Source organism: Mastomys coucha, unplaced genomic scaffold (assembly GCF_008632895.1).
Source record: "Mastomys coucha isolate ucsf_1 unplaced genomic scaffold, UCSF_Mcou_1 pScaffold20, whole genome shotgun sequence".
NCBI lineage: Eukaryota > Metazoa > Chordata > Mammalia > Rodentia > Muridae > Mastomys > Mastomys coucha.
The window spans coordinates 98,334,426-98,355,554 of record NW_022196903.1 but is presented as its reverse complement, the minus strand read 5'-3'; the positions used below and the strand labels follow the sequence as shown (position 1 = coordinate 98,355,554).

At 33.4% G+C, this 21,129-nt stretch overlaps 1 protein-coding gene across 4 annotated transcripts in view; it reads right to left on the bottom strand.

The window, feature by feature from the left end:
* Positions 1 to 21,129, bottom strand: part of Cntn6 (contactin 6) — a 346,549-nt gene that overhangs the window by 28,643 nt on the left and 296,777 nt on the right. For all 4 annotated transcript variants that reach the window (XM_031382777.1, XM_031382779.1, XM_031382778.1 and 1 more), the window contains one exon: positions 17,301 to 17,428. In XM_031382777.1, the coding sequence (XP_031238637.1) occupies positions 17,301 to 17,428 (128 nt within the window). The remainder of the gene's footprint in view (positions 1 to 17,300; positions 17,429 to 21,129) is intronic.

Genomic DNA, 21,129 nt, shown 5'->3' with positions numbered 1-21,129 from the left:
TTTACGTCTATACCTCATTTTAAAATTCTGTTATTTCATTTTTAACTATTGCTCAAGGTTTTCTGTTTCTTAGTTTTTTTTTATTTGTTGTTCTTACAGTTCTAGGTGTTAACCCTCTGTCAAATGTATAATTAGTAAAGATTTCTTTTTCTATTCTCTTGGCTGCTGCTTTGCTCACTTGCTAATATTCTTGGCTGTGCAAAAGCCTTTTAGCTTCCTGAAGTCCTATTGATTAGTCATTGCTCTTAATGCCCATATGATCAGCATTCTGAGTGGTTATCTTTTTCAGTGCCATATAGTTCCCAGTGCCAATGAGTGTATGCCTATTTCCCAACTTTCATTTCTTTCAGATTCTGGATATATGATGTTTTGTTGATCTTTGTGATCCCTGGAGGCCTATTAACATAGAAGCTTCCTAAAATAGAAACATGTTTTCAAAGAATTTAGTAAGAGTTACAGTATGATTGGAGAAATAATGCTCCAACTAGATATCTTATACCACCACTTATAACCCCTACTACGAAGATTGTATTATGTCTTGCTGAGTCATGGGCCAGGGGGCCTCTATAGAACCTCCAAACATTGCAAGTTTTTGCCAAGATTGCTAGTTATCCTCCAAATTCTGATGGTAAGGCTCCACTAATGAAGACACACTTATGTCATCAAACATGGAGAAATTTAGAAGGTACACATCGAAAACTTTCACTCATACTGAGTAGCATTCATGGTTTTAGAAGGTACTTTGCACACTACATGAAGAGAAAATTAGTAACAAATATTGCCCAGATATAAACCCTGTGACCTACAACAGTGAACTATCTACAAGGTAAACTAGTTTAATAGTGGTACAATGGCTGTGGGGATAACTGAACATTTTTGATTGGATGTAAGGATTGGATCTCTACTATATGAGATGTAACGAATATCTAAGCCTGATAAGGTTTCCAAGAGCCTGAAGCTAGATTAGGTCATGGGCCCAATTGAAAATGTACTATGATTATTCTTCTAAAGAAGCATAGTGATACAATGACTCCCAATGACATTCTCCTATGTCTATAGAGCAAAGCATTATCTCTCCCCAGAGAAGCTTCTTGAAGTCGATGGTAACTAACAAAGATACCCACAACTGAACAATGTACAGAGAGTGATAGGCTTTGGAGAACTCAAGTTGTAGTGGGATATTTTTATCAAACTCCTTCCCACAAGGTACAGGGACCAATAAGGGAGAAAATGCTAAAAACAAAACAAAACAAAAAAACAAAAACAAACAAAAAAAGAGCCAGGGGTAGTACATGTACAAGGCTCCACAGAAACAGTGTCCAGGATCTTTCAGATGCAACAAGGTTGATAAACAGAATCTCATTATGCAGAAGGAAAAGTGGACATGAGGTTCCAGCCATTGTCAAGAAACTACTTAAATAGATGTCAGTGCCAACAGTTTTTTTGGTTTTGTGTTTTTTTATGGAGTGACACTGGGTATATAAACCATACTCCAGGACAAGTCCCATGCCCAGAACTGAGTAGTTAGCCAACACAAAATCGATTTCATGTATTTGTGTGATATTTTTGTTTGGTTTATCTTATTGGTTTTATTATTTTTCATTGTTTGCTTTTCTTCTTTTGAAAGACAGAGGCTGGGTGGTGGTAGCACATGCCTTTAATCCCAGCACTTGGAAGCAGAGGCAGGTGGATTTCTGAGTTCAAGGCCAGCCTGGTCTACAGAGTGAGTTCCAGGACATCCAGGGCTATACAGAGAAACCCTGTCTCAAAAACAAAAAACAAAAAACAACAAAAAAGAGAGACCGAGAAGGAACAAGAAATTGGGTTGGCTAGGAAGGGGGTAGGATCTGAGAGGAGTTGGAGGGGGAAGAATATAATAAAAATATAGTTTAGATTTTAAGAATTAATAAAAGAAAGTAAAAGAGAATATGAGGTTGTGAGGGTAGTGTGGATAACTGGATCCAGGAGAAGTAAAGAAGGTGGATGGAGCCGGATGAGTGGAGCAGGTTGATCTGAAGATACTTGTATTCAAATACCAACATCTGCTTGTTTAAGATGAATAGATCCTTATGTATATCAGCTTTTGTTGCATAAATCTTGCCCCTCCTCCCAGGGTATCAGTGATCAGTTAATGAATATGACTACAGCATGGAACTAGGCAGAATAGAGGTAGGGAGATTTGTGTGCCTGGGTTTGGTGTCTAAGGCTAGGACCACAAGGAGAGACAACTGGAGAAGAGAGAGAGGAGGAAGAAGGAAGAAGGCACCATGGGAGTGCTTGACTATGAGGGATGGCCAGTTAGAGTAAGAGCCGCCCGGGCAGAACATCACAAGTGATATTTTGGGGTTATTGATAGGGAAGTTGACTGAATAGCATAGACTATTGATATCTACCCAGCTCTAATGCTTTAAGGCTTATTATAAATATAAAAGTTTTATGTCCTTTACTTGGGAGCTAAATGATCTAAGGTAGGGGTAGAACTTCCAAATAATGTTTACCACAACTGGATAAGTATTCTCAAAACAAATTTTATGAAATTCTCCAAAAATTTATAATATATTCCTTAAATGATACAGTTTTCTTCATAATTCATGTGGAAAAGAGTTGAAGGAAAAACCTCAAAGGACAACATTCATACATAGTTTGGTATCCTATTTTATATTTTACTCTAAATAACTAGCTGTATTATTAAATAAAATAATAGTTGTGACTTTAAATAATTCATTAGCTTACGATTTCATGAGACAAACTTCATTTCTAAGATTATATATACCATAATTTGTGCAGTTTTATAATTGCATGCTTATATTTAAAAGTATGAGCACAACATATTATATTTTGGGAATGCTTATGATGATAGTTTTCTGTTTGAACTGAAGTTGCAACATGAATAAGGAAGAAGGAAGTCTCTCTTTGTAAATACACAGTCTTTGATGTCAAAATATGCAGCTGTCATAGATACTTCCTCTGTAGACACATTTTTCTAGAGGCCTACCCTGGTTCCACAGGTCCCAAAACATACTGCATAAACCTTCAAAGTCATTTCCAAGGGTAATCCAGGTTTATTTGAGTTCTACCAAAGAGTAACAATCACAATCATTATTGTGATTATATAGTAAATATTTTTTATATTTTTTAATATATATTTTTGTATAAGTACTAAAAGATATAGCTTTAATTCCAGAGCATTGAGAATTTACCAATATGGAAATCCATCATTTATTTTTTTGCCATTGTTAAATTTATTTTTTTCACACAGTTCTGATTATGATTTTTGCTTCTTTCAACTCCTCCCAGATATCCCCCACCTCTCCATACACAAAAATCCACATCCATTCATTTCCTTTTCATGGGTCATCTTTTTCTTGATTGGACATAGGGATTGGCCTTATAAGTGCTTTGGGTACTCAGGGAGACTCCATTAGAGGAATCTAATTTTTCATTATTGCTAGAAGAACCCTGCCAATCCATTTAGATTAATGTCTTTACTTCCTTGCAGTTGCAAAGAGGCCACTTGCTATGTAGCACTTCAATAACAAGCTGCAGTCTCACAAATGCCTGCAACTCCCAGGAATGAGACACTTTCTACTGGATTCCATGTGGGTACACTGGCATATGCATATACATGCAAACAGACAAGTCCACATGTGCATGAGTAAAGAATAAGAAATCTTTAAACAAATCAAAACCAGACAAAAAATAAAAATCACACAATATTTACCTCTCATCAAAACTAAAGTACCATTGAAGGAATATATATGCATAATCTATAAGGCGATTATTACCAAAAAATTTATGAAGATATTTCAACTTAGTTATAACAACAGAAAACAGAGTGAGGCAATGCACTACTCAATTTTGCCTATAGAACTTTATGCTGTTAGTTAATATAAAAATGTCTTGGTAGCAAAGACATAGGAGTGGAATATAGGAACGGAAAGTATAAGGATTAAGATAATTTGTGACAAAAAGCAATTAAAAATATTAAAGAGTGTATTATTTTTCTGAGTGCAGAGGAGATGCTAACAGTGTTCATCAGCTTTATATATCTTAGATCTATTCTGTTATACTCTAATCAGAGAAAAGTCAAAGACAAGATTTGATAGATGCTTCCCCTCACAATTCTAAGTCTTTCTCATAGCTTTCCCAACTGATACCTAACATTTGAAACAACATTTTTAATAATAGGGTAATGTTTTCCTCTAGTAGTTTCTTTGAAAAAAAATACACTAATATCTTATTTATATATGTGGGCAGATGAACTGGCTAATTAGATGTGTCGGTAGAGTCAAACTATCCTGATTTAAGTTTTTAGATTATGCAATTAAACTAATTTTTAAGCATTAAAAATGACAACCACTTCTTCTTTAAGATAGCATATAGTGGTAAAATTAGACTAATTATTCCTTATATTCATTGCTCATTGGTTATACAATGACAAAGCTTCATGAATAAGAGATGATCATAGTATGATATATAATTATTATACTTTCATTAGCTTGTTCAAGCTTCTAAATGTGTAACAAATATTTATTGAGTACTCCTCACCTGGCCATCTTTCTGTTAAGCAGTAGATTCACAATGGGGGTGTGAAGTACTTAATACTTTATTTTATAGTCTCTCTTTAGAGTATTAAGTAATAATGTACATTTTTCTTGTATCATCAGAGACTGTCATGTTTGAGCTTGTACTATTATTTATACTGTTCTATATAATACAGTATGCTGTCCTATTGCCAAAATTTTTGCAATCCTCTGTAAAGTCATAGCATTAATATGTTCTATTACTGAGGAATTAGTTTACTAAGGACAAATTGCATTATCATAGAAGCTCATGGCAAGGAAGAATTCCAGGCAAAGCTAAAGAGTAAAAAGAGAGAGCCACACTCTCTGTGTTGCAAAGGATCTTTATAAAGAAGCCTCTTTAGAAGATTTAAGGAAGCCAATTTGCTAGAAAGTCTTGGATGATGGAGACAAGAAGTAATGAGTGAATAGGAAAATAAGACGTATCCACACAGTCCCAAACAGGAAAGAGATGTAGACCCCATCAAGCTATTTAAGTGGTAATTTCCACTGTAAGATAAAATAGGAGCTAGGTTCAAACAATAAACAATAAAATTTAAAAACATAAAAGTTCTTCACTTTAAACATTTTACTGTTTATAAAATTTAATGAGGGTATATTTAATATTGATGCATAAGTAGTGTGATCAATGTATGTATATTAACACTTGCGTTGGGTATCATAATTTAATATAAAATTCAATCTAAGTACTTGAACTTATATCCTGATTATTATATTTTTCTTACTTTCTTCTCTGAAGACTCATCAAACTGTTGGAATCTATATTTTTAGCAGCCTCGTTTTCTATGGAGGTAATTACCTGTGCTACATTACTGCTCTTTGAAATTGCTTTTTGCAAGTGCATGATAAACACTTTTTTTTTTTATTGATAAGTGTTTTATTTTCTGAAGGACCTTTCAGGCCAATATAACACTTTTAGAACTACTAACTTCATTTTCAGACTGCAAAATTACTGTGAACTTCTGATAAATTACTTTGAAATGTAGATTTTAGAACATTTACAGCTGTTAATAAACATGCAACAATTTTATTCTAAAATAATTTCAATTTTTGTCACTGATAAATCTATTTCATATAAGTTTTTTATTTAATTTTTCAGGTCAATGTATATAGGAGAACTTTGATATTGATTCTGATATGGGGGTAACCTATGAACATGGTACAGGAAGCTAATGTAGCTTTATGATCTGTGTACTAGTTCAAAATATCACTTATACATTCCATTAAGTTTTTTCAATTACAAGAAAAAGTTCATTAATAATTGGATTTCCTGGAGCTTCATATAAAAATAGTGCTTTTGTCCTTGAATCAAATAATCTTCAAATTAAATTTTTATTTCTAGCCCTGTGGTTATTAGCTTTGCCGTGTTGCAGGAGTGTTCAAAACTCATAGATTTTTAAAGTTTTTGAAGAATTCATGCAACTATGTAATATGCTTTATGGCACTGTCCAAACATATAAGTATGCTTTATTTGTAATAATTCTCTGGAAAAGTTATTTGCCTGTCTAATGCCAGCTCCTATTCTGGTACTGAGATGGGAATGTTAACAGTACTAAAAATGCCGCAGCAACAGATGGGCAAGCTGGCCTGCTCTCACCCTGTAGGCAGGCACTGGCTCCCAGCATCCTCTGACCAGCAGCCTATGCTCCAATTCACAGCTGTTTCTTGCCTCTATCTCCATTATCACATTCAGCTTCATGGATGTAGCTCCTAATCTCCCTACTTGCTCATTTGGAAACCAGGCTCTGCTGACAGTCATTAGGTATGAGCATGCATACCTGTACAATGGGCCACCTTCTCACATGCTTGCTGCTCAGTAAGTATGCAAGCCTGAGCGCCTGTTCAGGAGTATCACCATGCACAAATATCTGTGCATGCTCCATCACACAACTAGACATTACTAAGAAAGCAGGTGCAGTGATGGGCAGATAAAGAACTTCAAGACAACAGTGGAATGTGGGCATGTTTCAGCAAGAGACAGTGTAAGACTGGGTAAAGTGTCTAAGGTTCAAGCCCTGTCTACCATGGAAATAAGTATACTCTTATACATGAGTAAGATATAGAAGATAACAGAGTTATAGGAGAAGGATAGGATAGGAATGATGGGGAAAGGGGACAACATGTCAAAGGCAACAAAACTTTACTAGGTAGTTAATAATGATATATCACATACTCAAGTTGGCTGAGTAGAATTAGCATAATTTCATTTTAAAAAGCAATAATCATGTTATATGACTAGTATGTTAATTAGCTTAATTTAACAACATAACAATAAAAACTCATCAAAATCTCACGCTGTGCTCTATAAATACATGCAATTTTAATTTATTAAAAATTTTAAAAGAAATGTGTATTTTTCTTGAAAAATGGGAGAAATAGTGGAAGTAGAGAGTAAAACTGGGGCCTGGTGAAAAATGTGTTCCTTGAGTATGAAAGGGGGTATTTATTATGAGATTATTATGCATATTGTCAACTTGGGTAAATTTGGAATCACTTGGGAAGCACACCCCTGGCCATGTATTTGAGAGTATCTCTAAACAATTTATATGAAGGCAATACAATGCATCCTGAAAATTGGTGCTACTATACTACCAGTTAAGGTCCAACTCTAAATCAAATGGGAAAAATGAGGAAGTCAGGCAAAAGGCAGTATTTGTGTTTTTCCCTGATTTCTGACTAATGATACAGGTGACCAGCAAGCTACCTTACACTTCTGCTGCCAAGACTATCCTACCCATGGACTGCATCCTCTCAAACTGTGGGCACAAAAACTACTTTCTTTGCTAAGTTGATTAGGTCTGATATTCCATCAAAGCAAGGAGAATAGCAACTACCATGTACAGAGGGAGGAATCATTGTGTAGGCAGACACATTACCCAAGAAGTGTGAAAACGTGATGTATTCTTACTCAAGTGTAGCATTGCCTGTGAGTATCTGCCTAGGTAAACAAAGCAGTGCTCGGGTTTCATGTTCTCCTTCCCAAATTGTGTGAGAACCATCCTAATGGTGCGTGTGTAACTTATTAACAGCCATGAAGCCCTGGTTATTCTCTTCTAGAAATCACTCTGCAGCCATGCACAGCACCAAAAGGAAAGTCAGTATATACCCATTAGAATGAAAAGATTACATTTGCAGAGAATAGGAGCAGTACTCAAGTTACACAAATATGCACAGTCTTTAAGAGTACTTGCAGGGAAAAATAAGACTTGGCTTTAATCTATTAATTTCATTATTTGCATATTCTTGTATGTATTAATAAAGTCAAGCATCTGAGTGACTTCTCCAAATCACTTCTATCAAAGCTAATGTAATGCACACATTTTCATATATTCTAGTTCTTTCCTAAGTGTGGGTATATTCTAATAGATAATTTATGTTACTTAAGGTTCATTAATGCTGAAAGACTACTTGCAATTTATTAATAAGTGAAAGCCTTGGAGTCTGGTATTAAATGAGGTGAAGTGGACTGTAGTAGACTATCTCTTGTGAAACTTTTAGATTCATTAAACATCTTTATATTGAAACAAAAAAGATGAAGTAATCCATTTTATATTATTGTATTTCTCTTGCATGTAACATTTATGTTCTTAGGATATGTATGACAGTGATTCTAAAATTACACAGGCACAAGAAGTTATTGTCAAATATGCTCAAAATATAAATTTCTCAATTCCCACACGAAATACTGATTCAGTAAATTTCAAGTGAAATCCTAGAATATGGACTGTTCATAAGCTTCTCCACTGGATTTGTATATTTATCTTGAATGCTAGGTTGGGAGAAATAATTACAAAATTTTAAAATGACATTTCTATTTTAGGAAAAAATAACACTGTATTAAATGAGGCATCAGAAAGTACCCAATATTTGGATCCAGAGAAAAAGTTTACTGTAAATAAAACAGTATTAGTCAGGAAAATTTCAGATGTACACATGGTAGCCCAACATTACAAGGATTTAATCCTGTGAGTGGAAAAAATTCTCAGAACTCCATAGGACAGTTAAATGGAATGAACACTTCAGAATTCTTCAGTTACAGACACAAAGTGTTTTCCACTTGTATACTAAATATATCTTGTGAAGTATGGATTTTATGGATACATGTAAATATACAGTTTATGTGAGTAATGCACATATATAAATATATTAGTCATTATGAAACAACCATGGAAACTAAAACCCTCAATATTACAGAAACAGCTGGTAATTTTTAATAATGTAATATTACTTTAGTTTTATGTTAAAAAATATTTTTAAATATTTTAAAGACACATTCAGAATTGCTTAACAGATGAAATACAATATATGGAATCTGCCTCCAGATAATTATAATAAGTGTCAAGGTTGTATATAAGGATATACATGAGACAAATTTAGAAAATAGTTTTTCTAAAAATTCCACATTGGGTGATATGTACCAAAGACTGTTTGTACCATATTGTCTAGTTCTATCTGTAGTTTTACCTGTTTTCTTTCTTTAAAGTTATTCTACATAACAGATATTGTTTACACAAACCTTCTAAAGTAATAAAAAATAACTACATTTTTAAATTTTGTCCCACATGAAAAAAGAGAAAGGGTGGTTTATCATTTTTGATATATACTGCCAAGGCAAAGTCACTACAGTCAAATAGTTTTACATACCCATCTTGCCTCTCACAGATATGAGGGAAATTTTCATAGCATATTTTTGATATTTACTCAGGTATACACTATCATAATTGCCAATGGTGTTTTCATAATTGATCTTCAGCTATGAACTTGCTATTTGGGAAACTAATTACATAAAATCCTGTCAGAAACATAAAATCTATTTTTCTTAAAGGAAATAAATTGGTCCATTATATCTATGGTCCAGAATGTTATAAAGATTTTATAACATGGGGCTGGTGAGGTGGCTCAGCGGGCAAGAGCACTGACTGCTCTTCCGAAGGTCGCGAGTTCAAATCCCAGCAACCACATGGTGGCTCACAACCACCCATAATGAAATGTGATACCCTCTTCTATGTACTCATTTATAATAATGAATAAATCTTTTTAAAAAAGATTTTATAACGTCTCAGAACATTTTAGAAGCTTAAAAAGGTACATGGTATTGTTGGCCATGATGATTCTAATAATTTTATATTTTATTTCCTTTTATATCAGTGACTTATTTGAAATCTTCATTTGTGAGTGATAATGTTTCCAAGATGACTGCTTGAAGTTATCAATTCCACCCCAAGATCCACAACGTACAAGACACATAATCAGTCTGTTCTCTGTATAAACATGGGCCTCTGCCTTCACATATCTATAACAAGACAAAGTGTTGCTAAGATACAAATACAAAGTATGATAGCATATAAATAACACTTCAAATAGCTGATATATAATTCTATGATTTTTTTCTTACAAGATAACTTGTGAAGACTGGAAATATTAAAATATTCTTTGGAAATATAATCCCCGTCCTAACTTCGTGAATACTTCTGATTTACTAACTTGTTTTATTTCTCTTAATTTTCTTATCTCCATGTTTTACTAGAATCACTTTTCTGCTAAGGATAAGTGCTTTATTAATATAACAGTAATCCAGCTTGTAAATAAATATGCATTTTCCCCCAAAGAAAAGGCATAAATGACCAAGACATATCTATGAAGGTCCTTAACATTCTTTATCATCTAGGAAATGCAAATTAAAGACTCACACCTTTTGGAAGAACTATTAAAAAACAGAAGACAGGGGATAAGTGTTGTTAAGGCTGTAAAGCAAAAATAACTCATGCTCTCTTCCCAATATTTTTAATTGGGTACAGTCATTAGAGAAAAAAAATAAAAGAATATGTAGGTTGCGTTTAAACCTTTACATGAGAACTTTCATGTTATCTAGCCTTACTTGCTCTTATTAAAATCACATGTTCATTGCAGCATAGTTCTCAATAGTTAATATCACTAAAAGCATAGTGTACATCTATTATTCATTGAAAGGATAAGGAAAATATAGGCTATCACAACAGGGTGTCATTGGTATACTGGAATATTATTCAGCCAGTTGATCAGAGGCATTTTCATGTCTGAAAGCATACATGTTCCAGGATGACATGTGAAATAAGACATAGTATACTGTAAGAATTATTTTCAGAAAGAGAAAAAGTATTGTATAAACAAATTTATATGTGGAATCTAAGGATGTCACAAACATAAAAACCTTCTGTGTAATGGTGGATACCAAGGAGAAGACGCTGGGGGAAATGCAGGTGTGCTGGCCAATGGGCAAAACAGGAGTCAGTTAAAATGAGTAACCACAGAGCACAAGTGTTATGCAGGGTGACAGGGTTATCCACAGCGCACTGTGTACAGGAGCACACAGATTGACATGGAAGGGAGAACCTAAGATAAATGTGGAACTGTAATTTCCACAGAACACTAAGCAAACAAACAAGGGCATGAAAACACAGAAAACTCAAAGCTATTACTCCCTGACAGCGCTTCAAGCAGAACAAGAGCAGAAATTAGTATGACATGGTCTTTATTTTTCCGATTCAAGGTAATTGAAAGTGGATAAAATCATCTCTATTTAATATGCTCTTAGTGCTCATACATACAAACCATTAAACTGGAACTTTAGTATATTTTGAGACATGCTAAGATTATCTACTAAGATAAGTTCACACACACTAAAATTTACATGTAGTGCTTTGATTATATTTTACCACAGGTTGGATATTACTTAATTTCACAAGACAAAGTAATCGTGGTCATCATGATTCATATATACAAGTTTTCCTGAAGTCATCATTACATGTTTATCTTCTATGTTGATATTTAAATATCATAGAGCACATAGTAAATAATTCCAGAGTGAAAAAATAAATAAACAAACAAAAATACGATTAGGTAAGAGATATCATTGAGATACACACACACACATACACACACACACACACACACATATGTATATTATGCAAGTATAGGAGTTATCCAAGTTTATATAAATGTTTTCCTAGAAAGTAAGAATGTCCAATTAAATATAGACCCACATATGAATTAATAATCAAAACAGGGACTGTCATTTATTCTATCAGAGTGCACTGCAGATTCTAGACTACAAATTAGATATGCTAGCTACTCAGTTTCAAAGCTCTCACTGTTTAATTAGGTATTACAGTTCTTGTGTTATCAAATTTATATTTCTTATAAAAAACATCACTTGAACTATTTTTCATCTGACACTTTACAGTTCTATAGAAGCTAGGAAATACCATATATATATATATATATATATATATATATATATATATATATATAAATTGATTCTGAAATTGTACTTGAAAATTTGTAAGCATGAAGTATTTGAGGACCAAGGATCCATAACAAAATTAAATGTGGCATTGAAGGGAAAACGAAATAATTATCCTGACCAGTGTTAAAATTTAACACATATTTCATCAACAATTAGAAGTTTCAATGAAGCTGATGAATAATTTATGCATCAATATTTTATAATTTAAAAATATCTGCATTAAAATACATCACATTCTCTGAAGGAGAAATATAGACTGTGAGATGAAAGTTGTGAGCAAGATTGTAATTCTCACAAAAAATTTTACTGATGTTCTCTCAACTTGTACAATATGACAATTGTGTTCCAATGTCTTGCTCATTCTCTAAGCTAAGCTTGTACATTTGACTTTCTTAGACAAGTGAGGCTTTATGATAAATCTGGGCTTTTCGATAAAGTTGTGCTAACAACCTGAAAGCCTTTACACTGATGTTTAAATCTGCAAAGTCTCTGATTATCCACCTGTCTTGGGTATGTATTCCTCTCAGTAATGCTGACCAATGTTAGGGAGTGCTCTCCTTCTGCATGAGAAAAAGCACAGGGCATTCTGTATGCTGGTATAATAAAGACTTCTATCACAAAGAATAAACAACTAAATGAGTGGCAATAAACTTAATTTGCACATTAGATATGCTTTTCCAAGTTCCGACATTTCAGTTGAAAATAATGCTGAAGCAATGAGGCCTATAATTGAACATCCAAAACTTCTCCAGTGGGGAAACAAAAACAAATGTTGCCTGCAAACAAGATCATTTTTATAGCCTGCTGTTACTCTGCTTTTTAATAATTTTCTAAATGCCAAATCAAATAATTCACTCCTTTATATGATATTCATATACCCCTTTGTGTATGTATAGAATGTGATTTTTTAATCCAAGGCTTCAAAAATAAAAACACTTAAAACTATTTTTTTTTCTTTTTGAATCCCCCTTTGTGCCTATGGAACATGTCCTCAGATCACACTGGGCGTCTTGCAAGGATCTGGCAAGGCAGCTGCTAATTGTACTCACAGTGTCTGAATGGAAAATTGCCTCATCCTGCTGCATTAGTGAAACAGAAATTTCCAGGCACACAGTGCAGATAACTTCAGAATCCTCTTAACACAGATAAGCTGTATCGGCTAAAACTAAGCTGGGAAATATCTCACTCTTGTAACTATTATCTTTTTACATGTTATCTAACAGCAACATTTCCTGCATGACTGAAGCTGATAAGTAAACTTAAAGGGATATGATTGTTTTTTCAGCTTTATTGGAACTTCTAATTTGTTACCCACCATTCTCTTATCCTTATGGCCACTAGCATGGGCTAATTTAGGTTTGAGAAATAAACCTATCTGTGACTTTGCAATGACCATCAGATGGACGTTATGTATCAGACAACACACATATTCACACTTGTTAGGCCACCTCAACAACCAGATGGCTCTTTACTTAATAGGCAAAATAATGGTTAGTTCAAATATACTATTTTCCAAGACTAAGGCTTTAGAGTTATAGATTATAAAATGATAGTTTTTCTTAAATTTTAATCAATGCTAATTTCCTCATCCTTAAATGTAAGGATATGAGGGAAAACATTCTAGTTAAGACAGGATTATGTGAAAGTTAAACAGTCTAGTCAAGATTGTATTCTTTAGGTCAATAACAATACAATTTAAAAATTCTTGTAAATGCACTGTATTTTTATCTTGTGTGTATGTGCTATTTTATTTATGTATAAATTGTTATAATTATGTATCTGTAAGTTCAGTTTTAAAAAAGATTTATTTATTTATTATGTGTAAGTATACTGCAGCTATCTTCAGACATATCAGAAGAGGGCATTGGATCTCATTACAGATGGTTGGGAACCACCATGTCGTTGCTGAGATTTGAACTCAAAATCTCTGGAAGAGCATTCAGTGCTCTTAACAGCTGAGCCATCTCTACAGCTGTAAGTTCATTTTGTAAAGAGTATTTGTCAATTGTAAAGAAAGAAGAGACCTCAAAATCCATTAATTAAGTGTATATTTTCTGAATACTAAACAAAATCTAACAAATTTTATTTCTATGTCTATGCACAAATAAATATGACTAACTTGACAAGTACACATATTAACTGAAGCCACATTAACATGAACATGTTTTCTTCAAGTCAGGCACCCTCCAGTCATAAACATGAGGACAGTGGATTTCCTTCACAAAACTCTTCCATTTTCTATAGATTCCTATTCCCCTCTTATGCAGTTTATATCCACTATAAATCAGTAAATATAAAACCAAAGATTGGAAAAGTGAAAGGATTTTAAAGTCATCATTTTCTAAACATAATAAGTGCTGCCAATTATTTTAAGAAGCTTGGATTCTGAAATATTCAAAGTTGTCATATTTTAGAGAAAATAAGCTAGGGCAGAAAACATCCCTATGGACAGAGTTTCAGGAGGTTTAATTTTCCCCACCCTTCACACAGGCAGCTCCTGTTAGTGTTCTAATGCATGGAATTCATCTCAGATTAAAACATAAATTCCTCTTCCACTATATACTATACTGTAATTAAAGAATAAACAGTGCCTAAACTATCAACATAATGAATCAATAAATTAGATAATCTGTAAGAAGACAAATATGGAGGGGGAAGCTGGGGTCCAGTAAGGTCAAAGTGAACCACTTGGATTAAAGGTATCAGCAACAGAACCAGTAATCTTGTTGAGAGATAATGTCTTCTAGACTTCAGAGGGACGCGGCACTAGTGAAACCCGTGTTTGCCTAAACAAGACTTGCATGCTGATGACAGGAGTCATTGCATCAGCATGTAGGGACAAAATCTCACAGGGTCCCATCCTTGGTGAAGAGCTATATGTAATCAATGGCTACTGAAAAGGGAGAATCAGTTAGTATTCTTCAGAGTATGTTCCCCAATAGTTTATTCAGTTTCAATTGGTCAGCCCTAAACACATGAACATACGATCCACATTAATTAGACTCTGTAGGTTATATATAACAATGATACTTATAGGAGGACTCATTAATTCTAGTGAGATTGGGGGACATAGGAAGAGGTCCCAATAGAATATACTTATTTATGAAATCTTCAAAACTTAAAAAAATAAACAAATAGAAATAGACAAGAAGGGCAGTCTGTTGTTTTTTGTAATCTAACAAAAAACTCAAAATACTTTTGTTTGATCATGTCTCTATTTTGGAAATAAAATATTTATGGATCATGGTGGGGTGTTAGAAGTGTCTTCAAATATAGATGAACATATTACCATTACCAGAAATCCTACAGAACACAGAAGCAAAATGAGTTGATTCAAATATATCACTGTGATCACCAAAACAAAACAAAGCACATTCCACATTCCATACATTTCTAAATGAGTCACCTTTTGTTTTTATTTCATTGATTATTACTGTGCAGTGACTACCATCGTACTAAAGGTTTCAAAGCCTTTGAAGAAGTCTTTCACTCAGTTCAATCTCCCCAATAGCTTTTTCTTTCCTTAGACATTGTAATGAAGGGATGGAAGGTTTTTATCAGCAAAATTATCAGGCCAGATATGATATTTGGAGAAAAGACAACTTGAACACACTCAATATTACACATAAATTGATCCTCATAAAAAGCATTACTACTACCTCACATATCTCTCCTACTCCCTATCTGTATACCAATGGGATTCACTAAAGCACTAACATTCAACTACAGTGCCAGTACCTCATCGGCCATACTTTACCACCTATTGTTATTCAATGAATATAGACTTTCTACATTGTCTTATTTGCAAATGATGTAATGAAACTCAAATTTCTCTCTTCCATGTGTTTTTTCCCCACTAATATAAAACACTTCTTAAATATAAAGCATTTTTTCTGTATATAAACATTGACAATTTTGCTGCAGAAATATCATGTTATTCAATGAAACCACGATATATGTCTTGATACATCAAGTCCATCTCTGTCTTAGAAACTGATGACAATACAATCTAAAGGTAACATCTTTTGTTTTTGAAAATGTTCCACACTGGTGGGATTTTTGACACATCAATTCTTATCAGTTACATTTTCCCAGAGTGTCTCAGACAATTGTTGACATTATGTCACGCACTTGAGACAAGTTGGCAGAAATACCCTTCCAGAGAAAAAGATAAGTTTTTATTTCCTGTGAGTTACTTTAAATGATAGTTGAAGTTAGTTATTAACTGCTTTTCCTTGAATATATTTATTTTTTTAAACAGAAAATATAGGAAAACAAAATTGTAGAATCGAATCATTTGGGCTTAATTATCTACATACAGAGCTTTAGTGGGACAGTCATTTGTGCCATCGAGGAGGCAGAAATGATAGTTGTGACATAGCCTCTCATAAACATTATTTTTTTGAGCTGACATTAAATATAACAAAGTAGCAAAAAGAGAGAATAGGCAATACTGATATTAATTATGTCCCTTGGTGATAAATACTGGTACATTTGAGTTGAGAGTAGCTTAAAAGACTTAACAGTGGAACATGTAGTTTTATCTTCCCAAATTATATAAGCTTACCTATTTGCTAAGAAAGCAATATTGGGTGGCTCCATTGGACAATTAATTTTATTTTTTCTCTCTTAAAAAATCTGCATGTTAATATGGGTTCACAAAACTCTATGTCTCCTTAGTTATATACTAAGAGTTATTTAAACAAAACAAATAGGTTATAAACTAGTTTGAATCACACATATAGAGTCGTGGCTTGAATAAGAACGGCTCCTATAGGCTTATACATTTAAAACTTGGTCCTTAGATGGCAAAACTCTTTCGGAAGGACTAGAAGATATGGACATATTGGAGAATTTTTGTCACTGGATGAGGGTTACAAAAGGTTTGATACTCAATGTGCTCTCTGGCATATGACGTTTTACCTGCTGACCCCAACTATGCCTACCTGTCTGTTGTCATTCTCCATGCTATGACAGAAATAGACTTTTATCTCCCTAAAAACAGGAAAGTATTCCCTTCTTTCATCAAGTTACTGCAGCCCTGGTGTTTTATCACATCAATAGAAAAGTAATACACAGAAAATGTTAATATAAAACAAAGGCACCCGAGAGGCATGTAACCAAGAAAGGAACGACCTGGGAACATTACCAAAATGTCCATGGCTACAAACACAGAAGCATGTGGGGAATTTTTAATATAGCACAGCATGTTTGAACTCTGCAAAGCCACACACTGACCTTGTTTAATTGCCAAAGTGTTCACATTTACCTTAGCATTGCATTCCTAAACAGGACACCAATGAATGAATTATTGTAGCAGAACTCTTAAATAAATGGTTAAATAAATATTCCACACATACAATATGTTACCCAAAGGCAAGCTATGCCTTGGTGATTGCAATAAACAAAAAGGCCTCCTGAGGACAGATTACCTTTTACAATGAGACTGCCACTGCTTTTCCCATTGCCAAATTGATTTGTGGCTACACAGGTGTAAGATCCAGCATCTGATCTGGTAACATTGCATATCTTAAGGCTGCCATCCTCCAAGAAAAAAACTCTAGAAAGAAAATATACAATGAAAAGCTATTTGATATGAACAAATCATAAATATTTACAAATATTGTTTAAATTATGAATATGTGAAAATATTCACTATTATGGTTTTAGGTAGAAACCATCTTAAATCTAAACATTGGCACAAAAGGCATAAGACTTTTGGTTGATACAGATCAACTACTCTATCACTGGAATGACTACTGTTTATTTCAATGTATCTTAAAAATTAAATGACTGAGTCTTTGGTGCTCAAACACTAGATTGATGGATGAATAAGGAATGTAGGTATTTGTTATACATTTGGGATAGTCAACTCTCCTTCAAAAATTGAATTGGATTTGGGAAAATGGAGATCAAACTTAGCATCTTAATTATTGTATTCATAAACCGAATCTTATATAGTCCTTTTAATGACTGAACAATATGTGAACAATGAAAATATTTGCCTCTGCTAGATAGTGGGAGGGATCATCAGTTACTATATATCATATTGTTACAAAAATTAGAAGGAAGTATAATCATGAATTATTGATGTAACACTTGGAATTAAATATTCTTACAACATACTGTACACAAAAGAGTAACAGTTAGTAGACTCCAGTCTTTCACAGAATGAATGGTCCCCACTAAGATTTCCCTGACATAAAGAGTGTAGGGGAATGCCAGGGCCTAGAAGTTGGAGAGGGTGCTTTGGTAAGCAGGGGGAGAGGGGAGGGAACAGGGTTTTTGTGTTGTTCTTGTTTTTTTATTTTTTCTTCTATGGAGGAGAAACTGGGAAAGGAGATATCATTTGAAATGTAAATAAAGAAAAAAATTAAAAAGAAGTTAGAAAGGAACAATAATAAGGATAAAAATAACAATATGAATAATAATATAGTATAAAAGAAAAAGAGAAAAATAATAATGATAAAATGAGAATTTTTACAATAAAACATGGTATAAATGTCAAATAAAAAAAGAAATTGTCTAAGCAAACATCTTAATTTTGAAGTAAATAGAGAAAACCCAAGCATGTTCTTCCTTATCTCATTATAAAATATTTTAATTAACGTGACAAAAATGTGAACAAGTAAAAAATTTTTCCAAATGTGTGTTTCCATTGCTCTGGCATGCATTTTTCCTTAGCATATTTCAAAAACACTGTTTTAAAAGCACGAATTGATATTCAGAATTCTACCAAAGAAAGTGACATCAAACTTATATTAATGACTACAATTAATGACAAAGGATGTTGGGCGATCCTATTTACATGCATGTTACAACTATTAAAAATAACAAAATGTCACTTGTTCAAGTGCAAACAGACCATTGTTTCTAATATGTGTATAACACAAGATGGAGCTAATTTAATTAATTACCCAATTTGAACCACAATAAATATCAGCCAAGTAGAAATTACATGAAACCAGAGTCTGATTCTGGGCTAACTACTGAGAAAGAATTCCAAATTTCTGTCAGTGAGAACAAAAGGATTTAGAATATTCTAGGCCATGCAATTTATGACAGTACAGTATTCTCCCAGAGTAGATGTGCACTATATTTCTGATGTATGAAGAATCCCAGTCAATAAATCCTGATTCACCTTAAGAATTATAATACCACATCATTGATATAGTTACAGAGTTATTATGCCTATTATGTAATATGCAGGCCTTTACTTGACTTAATGAAAGAAGTCATGGTAATAAGCATTCTTTGCATTCCCTAATTGTAGGAAAGAATATTAAACTCTTTTCCAAAGCCTAAAATAATCTAATATTGGACAACAAAGTAATTTATGTAATTACAAGCATCATGCTACTTCTACCTTACAATAAGCAAACACTACTCAAATACAACAAGAATAAAAATAAAATACCTCTAACCATAGCCAAGCTACAGTGAATAACTGATATTTATAGATTAGGCAAAAGGCACACACTATGAAATCATGAAATATTTACTTCATGATTTTGGCGACATTTACAGAGAAACACAAAGATTGATATTTCACTCTCCTTGTTTTGGGCTATTTGCACAGATATATTATCAGGAGGGTTGTGTGTGATATATGAGTGAAGGGTTTTAAAGTTGTCTACTTACACTGCACTGAAGTTTCCTTAGAATGTTAAAAACAAAGTGCAGACATGATACTTATAAATTTGACTACCTGTCAAAAATCAGGAAGAGCATTCAGCTATTAAAATGGAAATCTGAATGAGTAGTCAACAAGCAAGTACAACTGCAAAGAAGAAAATTAAAGGATAACAATGAGAATGACTATATATTTTACTATTCGAGACTTAATAATACAGCATAGATCATATAAGTTAGTGTGGAAAATGTGAACACCATAGAGTTATTGGAAGGTTTTCAACAATTCAAAATAAATTTAAATAGGCAACCAAGAGTGGAGTAATGTCAAAACTGATTTTTCTTCTTAGATTATTAATCCAGTGTTTTCTAGGGACTTATGCTTGAAGCAGCTTATTTACAATACTGATTCAAGAAATAAAGACTGTTAAATATTGAGCATAATATTTTCCATGAACTTAATAATCATTTGTCAAAATTTGAAGAAATTATGAGATATTAAATGTAAGTGAGTCAGCATAACACCTCCAAGAATTATGTAAAATATGTAAAAGTGACCAGTGGACTACATATAGACAAAATCCTCATCACATTTTTTCCTTTAGAACAAGGAAAATTTCCTTTTACTAAAGTATCCATTCAGTTTCAGATGATAAAAGTTTACAAAAGGCAAAATTACTAACAGCAGCATTAACTGGAGTCATATTTGCATGTGTGTGTAATTTTATTTACACAGAATGAGCTTTCATAGATTTTTCTTAATCTTTCAGATACTCCAGCTGTCCCTTAAAATGTGACAGAAAATGTTGTACGTACATATGTGTGCAATTTTCTAATTTCTTAGCTTTTTCTAAACCAGCTCCACCCACAGCTCAGATGCAGTTTCTCAGGAGAGTTCCACCTCGGTGTTGAAGTCGAGATCTCTCACTGAACTGAATTTGCTGTGTTGACTCTGCTGCCTTCCCTGTGTGCTCCAAGATCTTCTTCTGTCCTCACTTTTGATGGAATCACAGGATCTCACCCTATTACCCAGGTTTTCACATGTGGTCTGGGTTTAGTACTCAAACAAATTCCTTAGACTGTTACAGCAAACACTTTCCTAACTGATCTATCCCCGCAGTCTCAGAGTTCCTCAAAATTTAACTTCAGCATTTGTGTGGCCTCCCTCTGTTAGAAAAGAATTTGAACATCAATTTTCTAACACTGCAGTTAATTATGATGGCCATACTAAGTTAAGGATTATTTTTCTTTTATGTCCTTATTGTTATCATTAATGTGGTAAAAAGTATGCACTTTGGGGGTCAAATGAACTATGTCTTAATTAAAGTACATAAACTTAATATTTAGATGACCAGAGCTGGTTAATACCCCAGGTGTCTAAATCTTTTTAGTGTACGAAGGGCATCAATATTACTCATGTCTCCATCATGCAGATTGAATGACATTAATACATTAAACAATTTAACTGTCTCTGACTCTAGCTAGATTTCAGTGGGATTTTAGCATAATTCAGTCACTCTCATCTCTAAGTATGCAACCACTTCCTTACCTCCCCGAAGAATACAACAGAAAAAAAGAAAAAAAGAACAAGTTCAATTCCCAGTTCAATTTTAACATAGGTATCAATAC